The sequence below is a fragment of the Marmota monax genome, unplaced genomic scaffold (genome assembly GCF_021218885.2).
Source record: "Marmota monax isolate L192 unplaced genomic scaffold, Marmota_monax_Labrador192_F-V1.1 WCK01_AAM20220418_F8-fsc00020, whole genome shotgun sequence".
NCBI lineage: Eukaryota > Metazoa > Chordata > Mammalia > Rodentia > Sciuridae > Marmota > Marmota monax.
The window spans coordinates 18019790-18046210 of record NW_026692912.1 but is presented as its reverse complement, the minus strand read 5'-3'; the positions used below and the strand labels follow the sequence as shown (position 1 = coordinate 18046210).

General features: G+C 39.8%; 1 protein-coding gene across 11 annotated transcripts in view; it reads left to right on the top strand.

Moving 5' to 3' along the window:
- Positions 1-26421, top strand: part of Golga1 (golgin A1) — a 57509-nt gene that overhangs the window by 7955 nt on the left and 23133 nt on the right. For 9 of the 11 annotated variants that reach the window (XM_046451920.2, XM_046451925.2, XM_046451921.2 and 6 more), the window contains 11 exons: positions 2540-2630; positions 4564-4638; positions 5528-5625; positions 7183-7215; positions 9731-9859; positions 10628-10797; positions 11282-11393; positions 16577-16702; positions 19591-19686; positions 24283-24378; positions 26013-26162. In XM_046451920.2, the coding sequence (XP_046307876.1) occupies positions 2540-2630; positions 4564-4638; positions 5528-5625; positions 7183-7215; positions 9731-9859; positions 10628-10797; positions 11282-11393; positions 16577-16702; positions 19591-19686; positions 24283-24378; positions 26013-26162 (1176 nt within the window). Of the gene's footprint in view, positions 1-2539; positions 2631-4563; positions 4639-5527; positions 5626-7182; positions 7216-9730; positions 9860-10627; positions 10809-11281; positions 11394-16576; positions 16703-19590; positions 19687-24282; positions 24379-26012; positions 26163-26421 lie in introns of all 11 variants that reach the window. The other 2 variants (XM_058581737.1, XM_058581738.1) reach the window with 2 other exon arrangements.

Below are 26421 nucleotides of genomic sequence, written 5' to 3'. Positions count from 1 at the left end.
AAACGTCATGCTAAGTGAAATAAGCCAGACTCAGAAACTCAAGGGGTCAAATGTTTTCTCTCATATGAAAAAGCTAGACCAAAATAAGTGTGGAAAGTGTGTTTTGTTTTCACGAAAATAAGAGGGAGATCAGTGAAGTAGAGAAGGAGATTGAGGGGAGGGATGGGAAATGGAGGATCTACAGAATGAAATTGACCAAATTGTGTTATATAATATATGAATATACCACAATGAATTTCACCTTTATATGTCTCTGTTAAACAGTAATTTTAAAATGAACTATAAATTAGTAGAAGGAAGACCAGTAGAGGAAGAGGAACAGGGAAGAGAGAGGGAAAGGGGAAATATTGGGGACTAAAATGTAGCAAATTATATTCAATGTACGTATGGTTATGAACCCCAATATTATGTAAAACTATAATGTACTGGGGCTGGGGGTGTGGCTCAAGCGGTAGCGCGCTCGCCTGGCATGCGTGTGGCCCGGGTTCGATCCTCAGCACCACATACAAACAAAGATGTTGTGTTCGCCGAAAAACTAAAAAAATAAATATTAAAATTCTCTCTCTCTCTTAAAAAAAAAACCTATAATGTACTAATAAAAACACTTTTAAATTTTTTTTATGTTGTAGATGGACACAATATTTTATTTATCTATCTATTTATTTATTTATTTATTTTTATGTGGTACTGAGGATCAAACCCAGCGCCTCACACATGCCAGACGAGTGCGATACCACTGAGCCACAACCCCAGCCTTAATAAAAACATTTTTAAAAAAGTAAAAAGAGGGGGCTAGGGTTGTGGCTCAGTGGTAGAGCGCTCACCTAGCATATGCGAAGCCCTAGGTTTGATCCTCAGCACCACATAAAAATAAATAAATAAAATAAAGGTATTAAAAAAGTAAACAAGGTCAGGGGTTGTGACTCAGTGGTAGAGCACTTGCCTTGCATGGTTGAGGCCCTGGGTTTGATCCTCGGCAGCACATAAAATAAATAAATAAATAAAAACTAAAGATATTTAAAAAAAAAGTAAAAAGATTTTGAGAGGGGGGGTATACTAAGGATTGAATCCAGAGTCACCTTACCACTGAGCTATACCTCTAGCCCTTTTTAATTTTTTAAAAATATTTATATTTTAGTTGTAGTTGGACACAATATCTTTATTTTATTTATTTTTAATGCCGTGCTGAGGATCAAACTGAGGGTCTCACATGTGCTTGGCAAGCACTCTATCACTGGGCCACAACCCCAGCCTCCTTTTTTATTTTGAGACAAGGGTTTCACTAAATTGCCTAAGGCCTCACTAAGTTCTGAGGCTGTCCTCAAACTGGGATCCTCATGCCTCAACCTCCTGTATCATTGGGATTACATGCCTGCACCACAGTGCCCAGCTAGTAAAAATTTTTTGTTTTTATTTACTTATTTTTTGGTACCAGGAATTGAACCCAGAGTGCTTAACCACTTAACAACATCCCCAGGTCTTTTTCATATTTTATTTAGAGACAGGGTCTCACTAAGTTGCTGAGGCTGGCCTTGAACATCTTCTTGCCTCAGCCTCCTAAGCCACTGGGATTACAGGCATGCACCACTGTGCCTGGCTTAAAGTCAGTTATTTATTAGCAGTAACACATAATGCCCAAAGTAACCATAATACTTTAAGTTTTAGACTAATCTGGGGCCTGGCATTATAGCTCAGTAGTGGAGCATTTGCTTAGCATACACAAGTCCCCAGGTGAATCCCTAACACTGCAGGTCATCATCATCATCATCATCATCATCATCATCATTATCATCATCATCTGGGTTTTGGGGAGAATAGATGTTTAATTAATATATTGGTATATTGAATGATATATGCTAAAGTCTTTGATGGATTTTAGAGCCTTAGATGACATTCTCTTGTTTTATACCTGAGAATACTAAAGCTTTATTAATATCAACATAGACTCTTAGTCAGAGACAAGACTTTGATCCCTTGTTGAAGAACCCTCCCTTCTTTTCCCAGGAGTTTAATCCTTGGAAAATTGAAGTGATTTATTATTTTTGTTTTTGTTTTTTTGTGGTACTAGAAATCAAAACCAGGACTTCAAGATTGCTAGGCAAGTACTCTAACACTGAGCTTACACCCCAAGCTCTAAAGTGATGGTTTTTTTTGTATTGTTCTTGGTGGAATATGGTTGCAGTGGGTTTATTTGCTGCCATTTATTCCAGTAGCATGCACACACATGACTTACTGTATCTCATCTCACCTTCATGTTACAGAGGCAGGTAGCGTTGCTTTCACTTGATAGCTAGAGAAGCTGGGGCCACTTATGTGAAATTTTTTGGCAATCATAATTAAAGTGCAACCAAACCTAAAATAAGAATTGTTAGTGCTGAGAATGTGAATCAGTAGTGGAGTGCTTACCTAGCATGTGTGAAGCTATGGGTTTGATCCCCAGCACCACAAACAAAAAAAGAAGAAGAATTGTTGCATTTCATACTAGTGGAAAAAAAACACATATGAATATGATCTCTCCTTCTGTCTGCCTGTCCAACAGGCTTCTGATGGAAGCAGCTCCAGAGAAGATCTTTCATCCCAACTTTTGAGAAGAAATGAGCAGATCCGGAAGTTAGAGGCCAGACTTTCTGGTATGTCTAAGAAGTCATAAATATGAACAACAGGAAACTTATCTTGTCTGACTCTTTCTCCCTATGAAATAGCCTATAGGATAAACTTTATAGTTATTTTGACATAATATTCATCTCCTTAGTCAGAAAGGAATAATCCTCTTATTTTTTTAGTGTACTGAATAGTGTCAATTCAAAACTAAATTTGAACATCTATTTTTTTTTTCAAACTTATTTTTCTGCTCCTGAGGTTTCTAGCCATGGACATAAAAGGTATTAAAGCACACACAGAATAGATTTGACTATCTTCCACCATTAGCATAGCTTACTCTCAGGTAGAGAGGGGCGGAGGATAATGTTTATATGGAATGACCAAACAAATGTTGGATTCATCAGTTCTAGAGAGGGTCGCTGCTAGGTTGCCCATTGCTTTAGCTCATATCACCTGTGTAAGTATTGTTCTGGGTTTTCAGGCCAATTTTCAATGGAATTTCTAACTTCAACTCCTGCTTCTATAGAAGCTGTAATGCTCATTGTGTCTTCATGTGCAGTTTACAATTTACATAGCTCCCATATATCCTTTGCCTGCACAGGGCATGTTTGTGATAGAATTGTGAGCTCTCATTGTAGTCTCTGCCCGTGGATATATTTTGACAGCTTCATCTTGTAAAGTGGTCCATGGCTTTTGTGTCTCTTTTTGTCCCTTGACCTTATGCCCATTTTATTGGAGTGAAAGTAGAAGGCCAAAATTCACCAAATTTTATGTAAGATCCTTACATTTGTATAGCTATCAAAGATTCATAGCATCTTAATCATTTTGTTTTCAGAGTAGCCTTATTAAACTTAGAGTCAAGGTCACACAAGCATTTAGTGATAGAGCTGAAGTCCAGATTCAGACTTTCTTGATGCTAGAGTCCATACTCTTAATTACAGTCTGCTTGAAACTCTCTTAGTACTCTCCTGTTACTCCTGCTCAGAAATGATATCAGCAACAGAGGTGAAGTAACCAGTATGTGTTTAATGTTGAGAAGATAGTGATAAAGTAATATGTACCTTCCCTAAAGAACAGGCTTAACCTATGTTAGTAATGGAACAGGGAAGAGAGCTGAGATTTATTGAGTCCACTTAATGTCATGGATATTGTCCTACAGGCTTAGTGTGAATTTAACAGTACAGTAAAACCTACCTTTTATTGAGCACTGTGGGCCAAGCTTTAAGGCATATGAAATACTTTATTATCTAACGCATTCTTTGAAGTAAGTACGATTAATATTATTATTTAGTACTTAAAGAAACTAATACTTAGGATCAATACTTTGCCTAAGGTCCCCAGCCAAGGGGGGGTTTGAATTGAGATTTGAACTTATATCTACTTTTTCACAATACTATGCTGTCGTCCTTGGCTACCCAGATAATTAATTCTGACTTTCACCTTTGGTATGGCATAGGGAACACAGTTCCTGGATACTTGTCTATAGAATTAAGTACCTTCACTATAGAGACAGTACCATGCCAGGGTGCTTGCTATTGCCCTAACCACTGTTCTGAGTTGTGTGGGTGACAAGTGAGCTTTAAGTAAGTTCCCTTGATCTGTCCTATGCTAAGGCCAAAAGGAGAAGTGAACATTCAGACTTGAAACTAAGTAATGGGATAATAATGTGGTTTTCATAGCAGGGTATTTCTTATGACTAGGCCCAGACTAATTCTTGTTCACTATCAAGGCTAAACGAATCTACCTGTTGGCATTCACTGTTTATACTGTGGGCAGTTTGTACTATACCTGTTCACCTGTGTTGTTCATTGTTAATGGGAGGCTATCTGCCTAGCTTTCCTTAACAGGACTGGTTTTCAGGTTGAGAAAATCATCATCATTTTCATTCATTTTTTTGTTTAATTAACTTCCTTTCCTGATGTTTGTCCATTCCTGGTATGTGCGTCACCCTCCTCACCCAAGACTATGCTGAACAGGTCCGAAACTTGCAGAAGATAAAAGAGAAGCTTGAAATTGCATTAGAAAAGCACCAGGATTGTACGTATTCATTTCCTGCTTTTCTCAATCTTTTTAGGGCTAGTTTTTGAAATAAAACAGTATATTCTTAAATTTGTCCTTCATCAGAACTCATATCTTTATTTTATAAGTAATGTACTTCTGAATCAGGTTGATATGACATTTATCTGATATTATTAAATGTGAACTTGTATTTACATTGCTTTTTGGGCACGCTGCTTATGAAGGGGTCATCTGTGCGTCAGTTTGTCCCTATACAGTTGAGCCATTTATAGGCTGGCCTTAGTTTTTAGTAAAATCTAGTCCTGGATGTTGGGTTCTAACCATAGCTTCATTACTGCTGTGTTGGGCAATAGGGAGAGCTCTGTCATCACACCTCAAAAGTTGAATGTACACTTTCATTAATGTACCCTAAGTCCTGTATTCTCCTTTGGGTATTATTCCAAAAAATGCAAATAGAAGTAGAGAGTTGAGTCTTTGTTGATACTATATATACTAAAAAAAATTTTTTAAGATAAATAAAATAGTTTCTTTTTGGTTTTGTTTCTGGTTCTGATGAAGGAGTAGCAGCTGTCTTTTAGCAACAGCATTGTTGTTTTCTGGCAACTTACAGAAAGTGTTTTGTTGTTGTACCACTTAAAAAGTCACCTTTTGACATCTTCCTAAGTGTGTGCACTTTGCTATTACAGAAAACAAAACAACAAGGGACCAAACAAGCAAATAGAACCCTGGCCTGTTTCCAAGGCCAAAGGTTCTTCTGGGAGTTGAGATGGAGCAGGGTTTCCCAGCCTCACATATATGACCTTGGCCTTTTTTTGTCTGGTGACATTTGTAAAGTAATTACATGGGCTTTTTGTCATGCTATTTCTGAAGTATTTCCATATCTCAAATAGAGCCTCTTTGTTAACAGCTTCCATGCGGAAATTTCAAGAGCAGAATGAGACATTCCAAGCCAACAGAGCCAAAATGGCAGAAGGACTGGCTTTGGCATTAGCCAGAAAGGACCAGGTATTTTGTATGTGGCCTGCCCAAGACTGGTGGAAAGATTTCACTTAGTGACATGACTTCAAAAATTATGACATAAATCTGGTAGGAAATATTTATAACCTAGGAGAAAAGAAGTTATATGTATGTTCTTTAAGGTTTCATTTGACCGTTTTTTGTAAAGTTGAACTTTATAGTTTTAATCATGACATGTCCAAAATGGGAGAGAATAATCCTCTGTATCTGTGTAGCTTTGTAAACTTGAGAACATGAATGGTGTGTCTAAAACCTAATGGTGAGCCCCAAATAAAGACAATGGTTTCTGCCTTCCCAACACACCTATCTCAGAGCCTTGACCCCAGACACTCACCTTTATATAAGAGGACTTTTTTTTTTTTTTTTTTTTTTTTAGGTTCTGGGCATTAAACCCAGGGGCTGACACCTGCTAGACAAGTGCTCTACCACTGAGCTACATCCCAGGCTTTTTATTTTTTTATTTTATTTTATTTTGAGATGGGGTCTCATTAAGTTGCTGAGACTGGCCTTGAACTTGTGATCCTCCTGCCTCAGTCTCCTGAGTAGATGAATTGTAGGTGTTTTCCACTGTGCCCACCTTAGAGAATTTCTTAACCTCAACAGAAGCATTCTCTAAAAACTGCCTGATAAAAGATAAGAAAGGAATGTAATACTGTTGCTGGTTATTTCAACGATTATAAAGTATATTTTGCTCAAGATAATGTCATTTTAATTGAGATAAACATGAGTGTTTTATAATCATCCTAATTTATCTAGAAAGGATCAATTTATTATTATTTGATCTAAGAAAATGTATAATTAATTTTATGGGTACAGTGATCAGTTTGTCTTAAAGTGTAGATTTGTTTCCTAGGACATTTTCTGTTCAGAAAAAAAAATCACCAATACTCTGTGGATAACTATAGTACGAGTATATACAAATAAAAAAATAATTTAAATTGGTAGGTTCTGATTGTAGGCAATCCAGCCTTCTATACCATTGGTTATTTTCCCCCATTTTAAAATGGTTATTGAATAAAGGGTATCATTCCTTTTCCCTTGACACATAACAGAAGGCACAAAGCATTTTAGTCAAGGCAAGATAAGAAGGAAAATAATTACCGGTATTGCTGATAATCCTCCCTGCCACTTTCAGTAAATTCATTTCTAAACATCAGTTGCAGAGTTATCAACTCAGCTGGTTCCAGCTGCCCACTCCCAGGAAGCAAGAAGCAATAACAGTACCCATGGGAAAACTCTCAGGATTAAGCTAAAAGCTGCATGAAAACAGCAGATACAGCTTTATGTGGGTGCCCTGTTTAGCAAAAATCTGCAGGTTTATATTTGTGTTCTAGAATTTTATATAAGGTTCATTTTCTTCTTCTTCAGGACTCTTTAACATTTTTAATATTACCAAGTTCTTCCTAGTTCGTTCTTTCTTTCTTTTTCTTTTTTGTCCATTGGTTGGTTGTTTTGGGGGTTGGGGAGGATTATGTTTTATTTTCTGAAAATCCTAGTATTTCAAATACTCTTCCCTGGAAACTGTACTTTTTTGTTTTGTTTTAGGAATGGTCAGAAAAGATGGATCAGCTTGAAAAGGTTAGTTCATCTTAATTTTTGTCTTATTCATGTTGGTCTTATCTCTGGGGCTTGGAAATGTTTTTTCTGGTAGTCACTATACAGTACTGACTGCAATACCACCTCCTGGAACAGGGCTTTGTAGGAGTAGACATCGACTTGAACAGTTCATGCCTTCCTCTAGAATTTGTCTGTCCTGTTGGCTGTGCAGAATGCCTTTGGTTGTTCTTCCTGATACGCCCCTCTCTGTGTACCCTCTGGCCTCTGACTAGATTCAGCCCATGGGGAAAGTAATGTGGTCAGAATGTTTATTCCCCAACTGTGTCTTCTGTGGGCTCCTTGCATCCTTTGGCCAAAAGTCACAGCTTCAGTTGGATCTTTGGACATATCTCTTATGATCTCTTCACCCATTTGGCCCTAGCTGGTACTAGCATGTTATCTCTTTTGGGCTTTCTTTCTTTTTAATTTCTTTGGGGGGTTGGGGGTACCAAAGATTGAACCCAGGGACACTTAACCACTGAGTCACATCCCCAGCCCTATTTTGTATTTTATTTAGAGACAGAGTCTCACTGAGTTGCTTAGTGCCTCACTTTTGCTGAGGCTGGCTTTGTAGTCAAGATCTTCCTGTCTCAGCCTCTGGAACCGCTGGGATTATAGGCATGTGCCACTGTACCCAGCTCTTTTGGACTTTCTTATCCAGTCCAAAGTTTTAATAAAACAGCTAATTTGAGTCTGCTGTTTCTTGCAAAGACCCTAATTGATCCTGTGGTAGTATTAGGAACATGTCATGATAGAATGTGGGAAATGAGAGCATTTCTCAAAGCTCAGCATGGAATAGGTAAGAGAACTTTTTAGCTAGACAGAGATGAGGAAAAGTGAATATTTCTAGGGTCATAACTTATATACCACTGTGTAGATGCCTAAAGTAATGTGTTTCTGGCTCTCAGACATAAACATGAAATTTCAAACCTACAATTGGAAAAACATTTTAATTTTATAATAATCAACAACGAATGCTCTCAACACAAATTATATGCTGCTACCTAATCCATTCCTTGCTATCATTGAGTACTCCTAAATTATTCTTCATGGTAGAAAAATTATTTCTGAGAATGATATATTCAGTTCCAAAGTATATTCACTATCAATTTTATTAAACAAATTAGTTTTATTATTGCTACATTCTTTCCATAAAACACTAAATTAAGCCAGGATTTTCTTTGTGCATTTTGTAGAAGTCTGATGTTAAACAACCAGAATGCTTTAGCATTTTTCTGAAAGGAAAAATACAGAAAATTTAAGTTCCAAAGAAACTTCTATTTGAAAATAAATCCAGGCTAGGTGTGGTGGTACATGCCTGTAATCCCAGCAACTCACGGGGCTGAGGCAGGAGGATCACAAATTCATAGCCAGGCTCAGCAATTTAGTGAGACCGGAGCAACTCAGTGAGCCCTGTCTCTAATTGAAATGTAAAACAGGGCTGAGGATATGGCTCAGTGGTTAAGCACCCCTGGGTTCAATCCCCAGTACTAGAAGAAAAAAAAAAGTAGGGCTGGGGTTTTGGCTCAGTGGTAGAGCACTTACCTAGCATGTGTGAGGCACCACGTAAAAATGAATGAATTAATTAATTAAATGTCTGTCAACAACTTAAAAAGAAAAATAAAAAACTAAATCCTAAATCCAGAGCATTGTTATTGATGGTCTTAAATATGGAGGTATGAGAGTTAGGGTAAAGCTTTCTTTTTTATTTATTTTTTTCTTTAATTCTGTGGATTGAACCCACAGACACTTTACCACTTAGCTACATCCCCACAGTCTAGTGCTAAATTGCTGAAGTTGGCTTTGAATTTGGCAATCCTCCTGCCTCAGCCTACCAAGTTGCTAGGATTACAGGCATGTGCCATCACACCCAGCAGATTTACTTTTCTTAAAATAAACCCTTACTATATGAGAAGTGAATTCTCATTGAAATGTTTTTATCTTTCAAAATTATGGTAAAGGAGATCCATTTAGGATTTAACCAAATAAAATCTACCTCAGTTCACCAAGAGTCGCTTAGCCCCTCACCATTGCTGAGGCTGGCGATCCTCCTGCCTCAGCCTCCCGAGCTTCTGGGATTACAGGTGTGCGCCACAGTGCCTGGCTAAGTCTTAATTTTTTTTTCCTTGCTAAATTCTATAATTTTTTAGGACTTTTAGTTGTACTCCAGTTATGTTTTTCAGCCAGTTCAATGTGTCAATACTTGCAAACATGTAAAACATGTATATGGAATTGCCAAGTAGACTTAAGAGCACAGTTTTAAGTAATTGTTGCTTTTGTTCTCTTTATTCACAGTTATCACTTAAAATTTATTTTTTACTGAAGGAATTTGTAAGTGATGTCATATTGGTCATATACTGTAATGCTTCCTGTTAACCATGCATTACTATCTATTTGCATGAGATTTCCTCAAGATTTTCTTATCTTATGAATTCTACTTGTGTAATACAGATTTCTAATGTTTTCATTGTCTGAGTTGATGTCTTCTTCCATACAGGAAAAAAGATTTTTAATAGCTCAGCTACAGGAAGTGAAGAACCAGAGTTTGAATCTTTTCCAAAAGAGAGATGAAATGGATGAATTAGAGGGTTTCCAGCAACAGGAACTAAGTAAAGTCAAGCACATGGTATGCACTTTTATTTAAGAAGCTCAATACCGAATAACACTCCTGAACAAGAAACACTGATTGTTTACTCTGATTTTGTTAATCATCACTGTAATTGGTGATAAACAGACCTTAGTAGATTTGGGGTTTTTTTTTGTTTTGTTTTGGTTTTTTTGCTTGTTTATTTTTGGTACCAGGGAATGAACTCAGGGTGCTTCATCATGAGCTGCATCCCCAGATCTTTTAATTTTTTTTATTTCGAGGTAAGGTCTTGCTATGTTTCTTAGCGTCTTGCTAAGGTGCTGAGGCTGGCTTTGAACTTGCAATCTTCCTGCCTCAGTTTCTCCCTCTAGGATTACAGACCATGTGCCACTGTGCCCAGCCCCGGGAGTTTTTAGTGTTAATCACATTTGAATTTTTTTTTTTATTATTGAAAGGGAAAGTTCTATTTGAAATGTTTTCCTTTTTCTTTCTTTTTTTTTTTTTTTGTTTATTTCCTGTGTAACTAGCCTTATAAGCCTTCTGTTTTTGTTTATTTTTAAACAGAGTTTCATTATATTGTTTTTTGATTTTGCTTTTATTTTTAAATAAGAGACAGAGTCTCATTGCCGAGGCTGGCCACCAACTTATGATCTTCTTGCCTTAGCCCTCTGAATAGCAGGCTCATGCCACCCCATCAGCTCAGCCCTCTTTTAATCCCACTGAAATGTTATAAAAATTTGAGTACTCATGTTTTTTTAAATACATTTCTTAGCAGTAGCTTTGTGAATTTTTATATGTTTGTTTCAGCTTTTAAAAAAAGAAGAAAGTCTGGGAAAGATGGAGCAAGAGCTGGAGGCACGAACTAGAGAACTTAGTCAGACCCAGGAAGAGTTGATGACCTCCAGTCAGATGTCATTGGATTTAAGGCAGAAGCTGGAAGAATTACAGAGATGCTACTCAGCGCTGGAAGAGCAGAGGTTCTTGCTTGGTCTGTGGGGCCCTTGGGAAGAGGTGTTGGTGTAGCTCTATCTATAGCCCACTCACCTGTCCCCATTGCTCATCACAACACTTTCTGATCTCAGGGCTGGCAAACACCTCTAGACTTGTCCTTTCCTGCCTAGGATCAGGCCTTCCATGCCATCTCACCACCAACCCTCTGTCCCCTTCATGAACCTAGTCTTAGAATCATTCCAGTCCTGCTGAGCAATTCAGTATGCTTTAATTTTGAAGTTTTTGAGTAAGCAAAAATATTAGGATTTCTTGCTGAAACCTGGGTGGACTTTTTGTCTTTGGGCTTTTGCTTAAGAGAGAGCCAAGAAGTCTTTTCTATTGATAACCTTCATGTGGCTAATAATATTTGCAGCCCTTATATATAAGGCACTATCTGTATTTTTCCTCTGGAGAGTGTGTTTATAGATGAAACATCCAAATTTGTTCATTGTCTGCTTCCTTTTACTGAAGAGATCATGTGACAGCTTCCAACGCAGGTGCAGAAAATAAGATCACAGCCCTGGAACAAAAGGAACAGGATCTCCAAGCATTCATTCAGCAGCTTTCCATTGATTTGCAAAAGGTGAGTGAATAGTGGGCCTTACTTCCTAAGATTCTTATGTGGAGGTTAAAAATAAATTCCATCAGAAATTTCGTCCTTGGGATGACTGCTAAAACATGTATCTCATGCAGTTCATATTGCTCTACTTCATGTTCTAGCCAAGCCACATTGAGATGAAAAATGGCCACCCAGCAGAACAAGGGTTTCTTAACTGAAATGGAGGACAGTATTGTCCTGATAGGAATTATCAACGTATACCATATGTATTACAGTACCACATAATGCATCTTGAGCATAAAAAACAAAACATACAAAAAAAAAAAAACAGCTCTGGTTGATGTAGCCAGAGTTTTACCTTTGACAAACGTGACTCTAATCCAATTTGATATCATTACAACTTGGTTTTTCATTTGGTCAACATACATTTATTCTCCCACTGTAGTCTTTTGCTAAATTCTAAGAATATGAAGGTGAACAGTAACAATAATATTGGGTATAAAATAATGTTTCTCGGTGATGTTTCTTATTGGCATTTTGTACAGAACAATTTGTGTCATATGTTTGTCTCTTACATTGGAAACAAATGTCTTTCCTGCCTTCTGGGTTCTACATACCAACAGCTTCTTTCAGTCCTTGACAGCGCAGCCTTCTCCTGTGACAGAACATCCTCTATCAGATGGAGCCCCCCACCCTCTTCTCATCTCTTGAGAAATACTTCTTTCAAATGAGGCAGAGACTTACAGCATATTATAGTACAGTAAGAATTATGTACACTGAAGTCTGTATACCCCTTCCTACTGAGTATTATCATATTTGGAGATACCTAAATGGAAACTAAGGTTACATACCTTGTTCAGAGTTCCATAGTCAGTGATCAAATTGACTTCTAACCCATGTCGGTTTTTGCAGTCCTGGAGGTTAAATAACCCAAGGCCTCTCTAGACAATGCTCTGCTACTGAGCTGCACCCCAGCCTTGTAGTCTAAGGTTTACTCAGAATTTATGCTTACTCTACTGCATTTTATTACCTCAAAATGGAAAGCACCCAGAAAATATATCTTCCATGAATGAACAACTTTGATACAAGGACCCTAATGAACTTAAAATCTAGACATATATATTATTGTTCCTCAAATCTCCTATACCCACAAGAAAAGAAGAATCACAAATAAGTTCTATATAAGTGAACTAGATGTTTCAAGTGCAGAAGACACACCATTAGGGAGAGCACGTTTCCAGGCAGGAGTACAAAGGTCTTCCTGGAGAAACTGAAATGTGAAGGATGGGTTAGGAAATCAGGAGATAGAAAAGACAGAAAGGTACAGCATCCATTTGAGCAGTAGAGAAAGGGTGTAATAGACAAGCACTGTTGGAATTCAGGGGACCCTTCACTTTCAGTTAAAGCTGTTCATCCCTTTTATAATTAGAAGAAAGAGGCTCAGGGAAGTCCAGACTATGGTCACATGATGGTTATATTAATATTTTCTTTCTGAAAAATGTTAGTTGAACCTTACTGTATTCTGGGGTCTACTCTGGTTGTTGGAAATACCATGATGAGTTGAACTCCCCTTGCCTTTTTTGGTCTATAAAGTCAGACCGTAATCAATAATCACACAAATATTTAATGACTAACTTTGGTGAGTGCTCTGAAGGAAAACAAGAACTCAGATCTGGTCTTGGAATCGTAGAATGTTTCCTCCAGGAAGTAAACTTGACATGCTCCTGGGGCTGAAAGGGAAGAGATGATGGGAGAGAATTTCAAGCAGAGGACAGTACAGCAGAAATCCTGAGACAAATAAAAGGCTTAGCACACTCAAGGACCTGGAAGAAGGCTGGAAGGAATAAGGAAGAAGAAGAATAAGGAAGGGAGCTAGGGATATAGCTCAGTTGGTAGAGTGCTTGCCTCGCATGCCCAAGTCCCTGGATTCAATCCCCAGCTTCCAAAAAAAGAAAAAAAAAAAAAAGAATAAGGAAGAAGAGTATATTGCTTTGTCAGTCAGGAGGAGGTCTACTGGAAGAGCCTTCCAGGTTGGAAGCTGGTACTGTTGTCCACCGTGAGCTGATGGTAGCTTTGACGAAGACTGGTGCTGAAGAGCTGGTCAAATTTAGGAAGTACTGAGATTGATCAACTTGCTAAGGTGTAGATAAGGGAACAGGAGAGCAAGAGAAAAGGATGTGTTAGGAATTTCTGTGTTTCTGGTTTGAACAACTGCATGGCTAGTCTACAGGAATCGCAATTTTAGCATGAAAATCATGAGTGTGGAATTGTTTTTTGTTGCCCTTCTCAATATTAAATGTATATTAAATAGTATTGTAAAATTTGAATAAAGTAGAAAATGTAACAAGGTTAAGAAAAATGATAATGTTTGTCTTTGTGGCTCCCTGTGCATCTTTCACTGTTCCAGCCATTCTGTTGCTTTTTCTTTAGAAGTAAATTCTATTCATAATTTTTTCATTCCTTGTTTCGTTCTATAATTTTTTCATATTTTGTTCCTAAACAATATCTTATTTCTTATGCTTGTTGTATAAGTGAAATAAATTATCCTATAGGTAGTCTAAAACTTGGTTTTAATTTAATTATTTTATTTATTTATGTATTTATTTTCGGCGGAAACAACATCTTTGTTTGTGTGTGGTGCTGAGGATCGAACCTGGGCCGCACCCATGCCAGGCGAGCGCGCTACCGCTTGAGCCACATCCCCAGCCCCTAATTATTTTATTTATTTAAGGTGCTGGAAATGAAACTTGGGGCCTCACACATGCTAGGCAAGTGCTTTATCACTGAGCCACATCTCCAGCCCTAAAACTTGCTTTTTTTGTGCCCAACATTATGTTTCTAAAAAACATTTGTTCTTTTCTCAACTGTGTATTATGGACATACAACATTTATTTATCCATTCTACTTACAATAGATATTAGGGTGTTTCTGGTCTTTACTGCTACAAATAATACTGTTGCAAATATTCATCAAATTGTGCAAGAGTTACTTTAAGGCTGGGCATGGTGGTTCATGCCTATAATCCCAGGGGCTGAGGCAGGAGGATCATAAGTTCAAGGAGGGCCTCAGCAACTTAGCAAGGCCCTAAGCAACTTAGGGAGACCCTGTCAAAATAAAAAATAGTGTCTGAGGTTATAGCTCAGTGGTAGCGCGCTTGCCTAGCACACGTGAGGCACTAGGTTTGATCCTCAGCACCACATAAAAAATAAAGGCATTCTTGTCTATCAACAACTACAAAACAAATTGCAAAAATAAAATTAAAATATAAAAAAATAAATAGGGCTGGGGATGTAAAGTGTCCCTGGGTTAAATCCCTGGTACAAAAAACAAAAAAAAAAGTTACTCTAGGCCAAAAAGCATGGGTTCCATTATGTGTACATTTTCAGCTTTATTAGCTAATGCCCTGGGTTTTTTCTATAGTTATTATTGATAATGTACACACTTCTCCCAGTAGTAGGAGTTTTTGCTGCTTCTTTGCCAACATGTAAAATTGTCAAACCTTTAATTTTTGACAATCTGCTGAATATGAAAGATCTCATCATGATTTCAATTTGCTTTTTCCACATTACTAGTGAGGTTGAGCATCTTTTCATAGTTTGTTGGTCATTCAGGCTCTTCTGTGAAGTGCTAGCTCAAATCTTTGCCCCATTTTTCTGCTGTTTTCTTTTTCTTTTTACTGGAGGGGTTTCATTGTTGTTGTTTTGTTTTTTGTTGTTTTTTTTTTTTAAGTTGTCAGTGAAACTTTATTTCATTTATTTATTTTTTTAAATGTATTCATTTTTATGTGGTGCTGAGATTTGAACCTAGTGCCTCATGCATGCAAGGCAAGCACTTTACCACTGAGCCACCACCCTAGCCCTGACTGTAGTTTTTCATATAGCTAATAGCTACCATCATCTTGTAAGACGTATGGCTTGCATCTGCCTTGTTCAGGTTTCTGACATGGGGTTTGTCCTCTGCTCTTCCATCCTCACCAGCCTCATGGTCTTGGGGAGCTTTGTTACCTCTTCACCCGAGCTGCCCTCTATCTAGAGTGCTGGTGCTTCTCCCAAACCATTCTACCTGGACTTGCCTGTTCAGAGGGCCTTCTCTGGTTCTTCACACAGTAACTCATGGTCACCCGTTGCAGCATGAATGTGTTCCTGTATAACTAGGCATTTGCTTATCTGTCTCCATCACCCGCTTCAGTACTCTTGTGGGTCAGTCCCCGAAGACAAAACATGGAGTTTAGGCCTGATAAAACTTTAATGAATTGTAGGGCTGTGAATCATTCATCAGCCTCCTGCCCGCTACTTCCATTATCACCCCAGCAACAACTCAAAATAGCAGGTGCTTCTCAAAACTCTAGGCAAAAGATGACTACCTCTTATTCTGAGCAAAAATTGACTGGGTTGCAAGCTGAACATGAATGTCTTGGCTTGAGATGGAGCAAAAGAAGCATAGGATTAGGATGAGCAGAGTGAATGCGAGCAGGTAAGCTCCAGGGGAGAGGCAGCCGCCATGCTGCCTTTGTGGGAGAGGAGGACACACATCCAGGATGCAGGGATCACCAAAGATCTGAGAACCTGGATATTTAAAGCCTTCTGGATCCTGTGTTTTGACGTTGAGCAGTGTTAAAAGATTGGTATTAGTGAAAGTAACAAAGTTAATGCCATCTCCCACCACCACCACTGCCATCATTGCTAAGGAGACAGACTGAAGTGGGCAGTGTTGGTCTCATACCAGGCAGGCAGCTCTGCTGGGGGCCCTGTGCATAAGCCAGGGGAATACCATCATTTGTTGCAGGAATTCTCTCATTGGCCTTAAAAGCAGTTACATTGGCAATGTCACTGTTTCATCCAGCCCCTCAAGTTCCAGAAGCATTGTTCAGTAGGTCCTAAGAGGCAGAACAGACTAGGATCTTCTTGTTTGGGATTAGCTCTGGAGGCAGACAATGGCTTTGTTCCTTCCCAGGGTGTCAGTTGCTTAAATCTGGTTGAGTGCTTGCTTTTTGCTGACCTGAGTCTGTGAACTGCATTCCTAAGAATCACTGGGTTCTTATCTGACATCTCTTATGTCCCGTTGTCAGGGAAGATTTTCTATCTGTGAGTTTTTCTAGGGTATAGTTGAGAACAGACTTCCAGGTAAACATCATGGCCCAAGAGAAGACAGAAAGCAAGGGATAGAGGACTTATGGTTCATTATGACCTCTGCTTTCTCCTGAGCAGGTCACTGCTGAAACTCAAGAGAAGGAAAAACTCATCACACATTTGCAAGAGAAGGTTGCATCCTTGGAGAAGAGATTGGAACAGAACTTATCGGGAGAAGAACATGTGCAAGAACTCCTGAGAGAGGTAATTTTCACTCTGTACCTGAAGGTATTGGAAAGGCATTGTAACTTTGGTGAGTTTCATGAATCTTAAAGTTTGTTGGGCATGGTGGTGCACACTTGTAATCCCAGTGACTCGGGAGGCTGAGGCAGGAGGATCACAAGTTCAAGACTATTGTGGAAAACTTAGCAAGGCCCTGTTTCAAAATAAAAAATAAAAAGGTCTGGGGATGTAGTTCAGTAGTAAAGTGCCCCTGGTTTAAGCCCCAGCACCAAAAAAAAGTCCTAGAGTTTCAAAACCAGAAGGTCAAAGGGTCAGCAAGCAGCTTGGTGAGAAGAGAGCACGCTCCAACTTTGTGGGGGATTTTTTGTTTTTGTTTTTGTTTTGAGATGGGGTCTTGCTTTGTTGCCTATGCTGACCCCAAACTCATGTGTGCAAGCTGTCCTCCTGCCTTAGCCTCCCTGGTATCCCAGCCTATAAGCCTGTGTCATGGCACTTCTACTTTAGATTGTCCTGCTTTCATCAAAAACAGCCTTGGGGCCAGGTTTTGTGGCACATACCTGTAACAGCCCAGCAACTCAGGAGGCTGAGACAGAGGGATTGAAAGTTCAAGACCAGCTTCAGCTGAGACAGAGGGATTGCAAGTTCAAGGCCAGCTTCAGCAACTTAGCAAGACCCTAAATAAAAAATCAAAAGGGTGGGAATGTGCTTAGTGGTAGAGCACCCCTGGATTCAATCCCCAGCATCACAAAAAAAAAAAAAAAAAACTAGTCTTATGCCCCCTGTGTGCTTCTTAGGGAAGAGAGGAGCTTTGTTCAGAGATACATGTGAACAGATGGCCCCCTGGTCACCTAGTGACTTATGCCCTAACTTGAGCTGTGTTGTCTTCCTGCACTGTTTCCTTCCCACTCTGCTATGGGGCAAAGAAATAGCTACCATCTCCCTTTGACATGAGCAAAATTACCTGGGGCAGGGGATGCACTTCTGCTGAGGGGGCTATTGAATAGTCTGGCCTCTTGCCCAGTGACCGTAGGTGAACTTTCTCCTCAGGTCTTAGGTCATTCTCTGCCCGTGTTCTGTCCCTCCTCCTCTTTGTATCCCTGTTATTGACCCCATCATGAAAAAGTGACAAAGCCAGGCCCTTGGGGCTCAGCCTAGGGTAGAATCACTTATACTGTCTCCAATTTCAACTGAATATCTCCATCTCTCCTGCCACTGTTGTACTTCAGGCTTCCAGAGTGCTAGCCTAGTGTGCATGAAGGCTCCAGACTGGCTGTCCAGGATCAGCCTCTCCTTCACCCTCTGACACAGTCTTCCACCTCACTGCCAAACCGACCTTCCTAAACAGCACTTCTGATCATATCACTCCCTTAAACATCTTCCACAATTCCCTTAAACAGTCTACAGTGAGTATAATGTGGGTTCCAAATTTCTAGAATGAGACATCCATGTTCATATCTTGCTTCTTCTACTTACGAGCTTGTAGCCTAGAGCAAGTAACTTAATCTCTTTGTGTTTGTTTCCTTCTCATTAAAATTGAATTTAGTATTGTACCAAACACAGAATGATTGTTAGGATTAGATGGGTGACAATATGTCAGTGCTTAGAATGATGATTGGAACATGTTCCCATCTCACTACATGTTATCTATTAATATTATAAACATTATTGTATCTGGATGCTGTTGTGAATGCCTATAGTCCAGATGACTTGGGAAGCTGAGGCAGGAGGATCACAAACAAGTTCAAGGCCAGCCTCAGCAATCTAGCAAGGCCCTAAGCAACTTAGCAAGACCCTATCTCAAAATAAAAGGTAAACTGGACTGGGGACAAATAAATATTAAATAAATAAAAGGTAAACTGTACTCAGTGGTAAAGCATTCTGGATTCAATACCTAGTACAAAAGATAATTACTATTATTGTTTAGTCATCATCATTGTAGAGTGCCTAAGAGTTACTTGAGAGGTTGACTAAAGTGTATATCTCTGGCCCTACCCTGAGAAATGCTCATTTCAGTAGGCCTGAAATAAGGCCTCAAGTTTAACTAACTACCCCTGGTAAATCTAATGCTAGGGTTTGGAAGGCCCTACTTTGAAAAATGTTGTATACAGAATAAAGTTTTAACTTCTTTTTTTCCAATACTGGAGACTCAACCCAGTTGCACTTCACCGCTGAGCTATATCCCCAGCCCTTTTTATTTTTTAAGTCGGGGTCTCACTAAGTTCCTGAGCCTGGCCTCAAACTTGCAGTTCCCCTGCCTCATCTTCCCGAGTCTCTGGGATTACAGGCAGGTGCCTTGCACTTGGCTCAAACTTCTTTTTGCAGCATTAAAAATCCTCTTGTTATCCAGCCCTTTTGCCCAACTTTCTAGTCTGAATTCTTGACCTAAACCCATCATCTCTTTGGCTTGTGAGGAGTTGTAGTTCCTTGAACATAGCAAGCCCTTCTCATCCCTGTCATCGCCCTCTGCCCTGGATGCTCCCAGTCCTGGCTGCCTTTCAGTTAGGAACTGCCATTTACCTTGTGGCCTTGTCTCCCCAGCCATGTGCCCTCTTTGCAGAAACTTATTACACTCTGCTGAAAATTTTTTGTAATTGTTGTTAGTCATTTGCCCCAGCCTTGGGAACAAAGAACTGTGCCAAATCTATGTGTACTTTACCATCTGTGAATTATTTATCAGTTTGCTGGGGTTTTCAATGAGCATATGTTCCCTGTGCATGGCACAAAGCATAGTGTGTTGTAGGCATCAATAAACTCTTATTCAATGGAGAAATCCCTATTTTCTTTTTAATTTTATTTTATTTTGAGATAGAGTCTTGCTAAGTTGCCCAGACTAACCTTGCATTTGTGATCCTTCTGTCTCAGCCTTCTAAGAAATGACTATTTTCTTTTACTTGTCTTTCAACTTACAGAAAATTGTTGCCGAGCAGAATTTGGAGGATACCAGGCAGCAGCTTTTGGCAGCCAAAAGCAGTCAGGCCAAGGCCATTGATGTCCTGGAGACTCGGGTACTGATCTTATTCTTAGTGTGCCCTGTTTGGTTGGAACCTGGCTGAATGATGTGGTGTGGCCACGAATTCCTTTGTTCAGCTCTTCCATACTATGAGTCTACTTTTTGGGTCTTATACAGGGGTATTTTCTTTACCTTTGCCACATTACCATCATTACTTTACACAAAATTGTTCTCTTGCTTACTGATTCCTTTTTATTTCCACTTGAAACCAATTAACCACTGAAACCACTTGAATGTGGTTCATACAGACCATTTTATGGTGCAATATTGACCTAAATTGGGTAGCATTGTTTTGTGTGCTTATTGGTATTGGGAATTGAACCCAGGGGCCCTTTACCACTGAGCCACATCCCCAGACCTTTTTATTTTTTGAAATAGAGTCTTGCTAAATTTCTGAGGCTGACCTCAAACTTGGTAATCCTCCTGCCTCAGCCTCCTGAGCTTGGATTATAGATAGGCATATGCCACTGTCGCTTGGCCATGTGTTTTTAATCTCTGTAAATGATGCAGCTGTTGATTTGTCTTCTCTGATATCTTCAACTGCACTGTCTTCTGTCCATATCTACTGCTTGTTATACCTACTGTACTGTGTAGTTACCTGTCACATGGCAGACATCCAGATTGCCTTGCTCTTCTGGCCAGCACAGATTACACTGCAATGACCAACCTGTTCTAAGTCCTTAAGGGTGATAGAAAATGAGACTAGAACAAGATTGTTCCCAAAGGACTGCACCTGGCTTTCCTTCTCCAACAAGCATGAGGTTTCTAAATCTGCATTTCTGCCTTTTCCAGCATTGGCCTTTCATGGCTTTGTAGTTTTTGCCAGCTTATTTATTGTGAAGTGATAGTTCATAGCATTAGTTTCATTGCCAAGATTGTTAATGAGTTTGGCTATCACTTTATATGACTGTTAGTCTTTCAGGTTTCTACTTTTAGAATTGTCAATTCATATCCTGTGCTTACTTTTCTTTGGGTGTTTCAGTCTTTTATTTTGTTGGAAGGATTCCATTGTATAGTCTAGTTTGTATTATTTTGTCATTTTCAGTTCTGAACCATTATGTTAACTTTGTTGATGTGTCCTTCCTTGAACAGAAATTCTTAAGTTTGATAAAGTCAGGTTCATCAACTTTTTAATAAAAAAGCATGAATCCATTGCTCAAAAATATTTTTTGTTGTCGATGGACCTTTATTTTATTTACTTATTTATATGCAGTACTGAGAATCGAACCCAGAGCCTCACACATGCTAGGCAAGCGCTCTACCACTGAGCCACAACTCCAGCCCCTTGAATCCATTTTTATTTAATTTTAACTAGTTTAAATCCTTGAGGAAGACAGCATCACATGGAGTCTGTGTCCAGTGGCCTTGGAAGGAAGGTTCCTTCAGAATTTGGCCCAAACCATGCCACTGTTTCCATGAGCAGAAGTCACCTTTCCCCAGATCACTCTGGCATTATTTGTTTACTGTTTTTTGCTTTGTACACATAAGCACATCTCTTGCCCAAATTGAATTCAGCTCTATCTCTGGCATAAACACCTTCAATTTTAGAAGGAGCTGCAGACTCCTTTTGGTTCCAAAGACCCAGCCTATAGCTTCCAGACATTTTGGCTTTTAGAAGTCCAGTTCCCAGCAGCCTTCACAGGCTCCTAAATGGCAGAAAGAGAAAGGCCCCATCAGTGTTTTTGCTCTGTGCGTTGACGTTTCATTTAAGAAATACATTCTTGCTGGGCATGGTGGTGCTCACCTATAAAGCTATCAACTCAGAGGCTGAAGTAGGAGGATTGCAAATTCAAGGCCAGCCTCAGCAACTTAGTGAGGCCCTAAGCAACTTAGTTTCAAAAAATAAAAAGGGGGGCTGGGGATGTGGCTCAAGCAGTAGCGCGCTCGCCTGGCATGCGTGCGGCCCAGGTTTGATCCTCAGCACCACATACAAACAAAGAGTTGTGTCTGCCGAAAACTAAAAATAAATATTAAAAATTCTCTCTCTCTCTCTAAAAAAAAAATAAATAAAAATTTAAAAAAGGGGCTTGATGGTAAAGCGTCGCTAGGTTCAGTGCCCAGTATCCCCACCAAAAAAATGCATTCTTATTTCTAAGTCACAAAGATCTTCTGTATTTTTTCTATTCATTTTATAATTTTGTTATTTGCATAATAGATCTCTAATTCACATATACAGACTGTGTTTATGTGTGATTTTAAGTAATAATCAAGCTTAACTTTTCTCCGGGTTTCTCAACATCATTTGATGAACAATCTCTCTTTTCCATGTTGATCCTTATGCTCACCATATCACGAACTAAGCTTCCATTTGCACAGGGGTTTGCCCCTGCCGCCTTCAGTACATTCCTTTAGTCAGACTGTATGCTCTTGTATAGATTCTACAGTGTTTTTATTACTATAGTGTTGTCAATACTAGATCTTGATACCTGATACGTTCCCCTTTTCTTCAAAGGTTGATTTAACTATTTGTAGAAATTTAAAATTTTCAGTTTAAAGTTCTTAAGTTTTGAGTTCAAAAAGTTTAACTTGGATTTTAGTGAAGTTACATTAAATGTATGGACTATGTGGGAGAATTGTCATTTTTATAATATTAAGGAATCCCTTCTGAGAATATATATAAATTCCATTTATTCAGATTATTTTATACTCTTTATTAAAATTTTACACTTTTCCCAGTAGATGTCTTATTAACTCCTAGAACCTTCAGAGTCTGTGTGGATGCTTTGATGGCATCTTATTTTTAATTATACTTTTGTTGTGGTGGTTGTTCATTTGAACCCATGGGTACTGTACCACTGAGCCCCAGTTCTTTTCATTTCTTGAGACGGGGTCTTGCTAAATTGCCCAGTCTGGCTTCAAACTTATGATCTTCCTGCCTCAACCTCCTGAGTTGCTGAGATTATAGACATGTGCCTGGCTTTTTTTTTTTATGGTAAAATTTATATAATATAATATTGGCCATTTAAGCCATTTTTTAGGCATACGGTTCAGTGGTTTTCAGGATACGTTGACTTTGTTGGGCAGCCCACACCATCTATCTCCAGACCCTTTTCATTTTCCTAAACTGAAACCCTGTATCCACTAAAACAGAAACCCCCATTCTCTCCTATCCCAGTCCCTGGCAAATACCATTCTACTTTCTATCTCTGATTTTGAGTATGCCAGGTACATCACTTAGGTGGAGTCACATACCCTTTGTCTTTTGTATCTGGTTTATTTTACTTAGCGTGTTTTCAGAGTTCATTTAGGTCATAACATATCAGAATTTCCTTCTTCAAGGCTGAATAATATTCTGTTGGGTGAATATATCACATTTTGTTTATCCATTTATTCATTGATGGACATTTGGGTTGCTGCTACCTTTTTGCTATTGTAAATAATGCTACATGAACATTAGTATATGAGATTTTTGTGTGAAGTTACATATTTTCGTTTCTCTTAGGCATATACCTAGAAGTAGAATTGCTGGGTCATATGGTAACATTTCACTTAACCTTTTAAGGTTATGAATCTTTCTTGAGCGCTGCCTCTAAATTGACATTTGGGTGATATTTTCTGAACCCAAGAATTGAAAAAACTGGGTTTTAATCTGGGCTCTACCACTACTAAAAGTTGTAATCACAGATAAGTAACATTACTGTTGTCCAGCATGGAAATAGTAACCCCCTCCTCATGGGGATGTTTTTAATTTTTTTTTTTAGAGAGAGAGAGAGAGAGAGAGAGAATTTTAATATTTATTTTTTAGTTATTTTTTTAATTTTTTCAGTTTTTGGTGGACACAACATCTTTATTTTATTTTTATGTGGTGCTGAGATCGAACCCAGCGGCCCGCGCATGCCAGGCAAGTGCATTACCACTTGAGCCACATCCCCAGCCCATGGGGATGTTTTTAGTTAAATCTTTTTAGTGAATGTATGTGAAGAACCTGATGGTTAAAGCTGTCCCTCTCAGGGTCTGGGGATATAGCTCTTAGCACAGCGCTTGCCTAGCACACATGAGGCCCTGGGCTTCATCTCCAGAACCAAAAAAAACCTAACTGCCAGTTACAGTGGTACACACCTGTAATCCCAGTTGCTTGGAGTCTGAGTCAAGAGGGTCACAGGTTCAGCCTAAGCAACTTAGCAAGATCCCCTCTCAAAAAAAAAAAAAAAAAAAAAAGAAAGACTAGAAGAGACAGTGTTAAAATGCTAGTAGTTTTTTTTTAATATATATATATATATTTTTTTCTAGTTGTAGTTGGACACAATATTTTTATTTAATTTATTTATTTTTATGTGGTGCTGAGGATCGAACCCAGGACCTCGCACATGCTAGGTGAGCGCTTTACCACTAAGCCACAACCCCAGCCCAAAATGCTAGTGTTTTATAATGGTGGGCTTCTGGATATTTCTTTTCTCATTTTGCATTTTTCTGTCATGTACCTATTTTATTAGTTTTTGTTTTGGTGCTAGGGATAGAACCCAGGGCCTTGTGCCTGCTATGCACATGCTCTCCCACTGAGCTATACCCCCAACCTAATTTGAATTTTAAAACCATTTGTTAAAACTGCTCAGCTTCTTGTAAACAGAAAGAATGCTTTTCTTCCCCATAGGTGAAGGAACTGGAACAGAGCCTTCAGGCCTCTGAGGAACGGCTCAGGCAGAGCAGGGATGTCGTGGCTGCGCAGGATGCACAGATCCAGGAACTCGTGAGTGCTTCTTGGGCACTAGGTCTTGGGCTTTCCCATTGATCTTGTGCAGGTGCTCCAGACACACTCTCAAGCATCTGCAGCAGTGTCTGGATCTGACCTTGGACATAGTTATTATGGTAGACGTGAGCATGCAGGCAGAGCAGGTCAAGGACTGAGAAGCTGCCGAGGATCCCAGTGACCTGAAGATGTGGACTGACTGGGTGATCCCACCAACACCCAACCTTCAGGCCCTGGCCCACTCTGGGGAAGTTAGAGGTAGTAGCTCCTCAAGGGGTCCAACCTCAGCTTGTGATCAGAAGTGTGGAGAACTGGTCAAAGCTCTAGTGAGAGCGTGGGCAAAGAAGTGTCATCACAGCCTCATGTGTGTTGAATGAGTTAGAGTTAAAAGTAGTCAGCAGCCAGGGCTGGGGCTGGGGCTTGGTGGCAGAGCTCTTGCCCAGCATGTGTGAGGCACTGGGTTTGAGCCTCAGCAACACATATAAATAAATAAATAAATAAAGGCCCATCGAGCCTCAGCAACACATAAGAATGAATGAATGAATAAATAAATAGATAAATAAATAAAGGCCCATCGACAACTGAAAAAAAAGTACTCAGCAGCCAGGCGCAGTGTCCACTCCTGTCATTTCAGCAATTCTGGAAGCTAAGGCAGGAGGATCACAAGTTCACTGCCAGCTTCAGCAACTTAGAAAGACCCTGTCTCAAACTAAAAAATAAAAAGGCTAGGGATGTAGCTCAGTGGTATACTGCTTGCCAAGCATGCTTAAAGCCCTGGGTTCAATCTTCAGCACCACAAAAAATAAATACTAAAAAGCAACCATGGGCTGGGGATGTGGCTCAAGTGGTAATGCGCTCGCCTGGCATGCGCGGGCCGCTGGGTTCGATCCTCAGCACCACATAAAAATAAAATAAAGATGTTGTGTCCACCGAAAACTGAAAAAATAAATATTAAAAAATTCTCTCTCTCTCTCTCTCTCTCTCTCTCTCTCTAACAAAAAAAAAGCAACCATAATTGATTTCATGACTACCACATCCGAGGTACTATGCTGAGTACATTACACAGAAGTTTGCTTAGTCCTTGCAGCACACCTAAGAGGCACACACTGTCATCTGCATTTCATAGAGGTCAGCTCAGAAGGATTTTGGTCACTGGCCAAGGGCTTACAGTCAGCAAGTGGCAGGACTTGCATCTCTCGCATGCAAAGCCCTGTTCTACCACTATATTCCACTGCCACTCTAGAGAAACATCAGCTTAGGGGGACATTGTGCAGCCATTGAAGAGGCCTGCTTCAGGAACAGGCTAGTTCCCAGAGCTTCCCCACATGCCATGAAGGCACAGCAGTGGCATCAAAACCAATGCCAGGGGCTGAGGTGTAGCTCAGTGATAGAGAGCAGAAAGACCCATGCTGGGCTGTCTCCTGTGCTGGGCTGTCTCCTGGAACAGGGCAAGTCTGCCATCAATAGGCATGGCCTGCAGGGGTTCCTCAACGATACCTGGGAGGAGGCCGTTAGGAAGAGGATCTATTTCTATTGGGTACCATGTTTGGGCCACAAAGAGCCAGAATAAAATTACCATCCCCTCCCCCAATTTTTCTTTTCCTTTTCACTAACTGGCTCTGGTTTCCCTGCAGGCTGCGGCGAACCGGGACAGCAGCCTTGCGCAGCAGCAGGCCCTCATCCTGGAGCAGCAGTGCAGGGAACGCACCCATGTGCTGGAGGCCCAGATGGCGGCCCTGGCGCAGGCACAGGCAGCCGACCAGACAGCTGCTGAGTGCAGAATGGTGAGTGGAGAACAGAGGGAGGCGGCTGAGCATCAGCACTGGGCCCAGGCACAGCTCATCTGCCCCATGCTTGACTCCTGACCTAAGTTAAGAATTCACTTTGTACAAAAGGTCAGATCTTTCTAACAAGCCCCTGCTTGTGAGACCCTGTGAAATGGCAACTTTTTAGAGAAATCTAAAATAATGGATTTTTTTTTCCCCTGAGGGCCTTCCTGGCGCTTCCTGACCATTCCCCTCAGCCTTTTCATGTTCTTTCTGA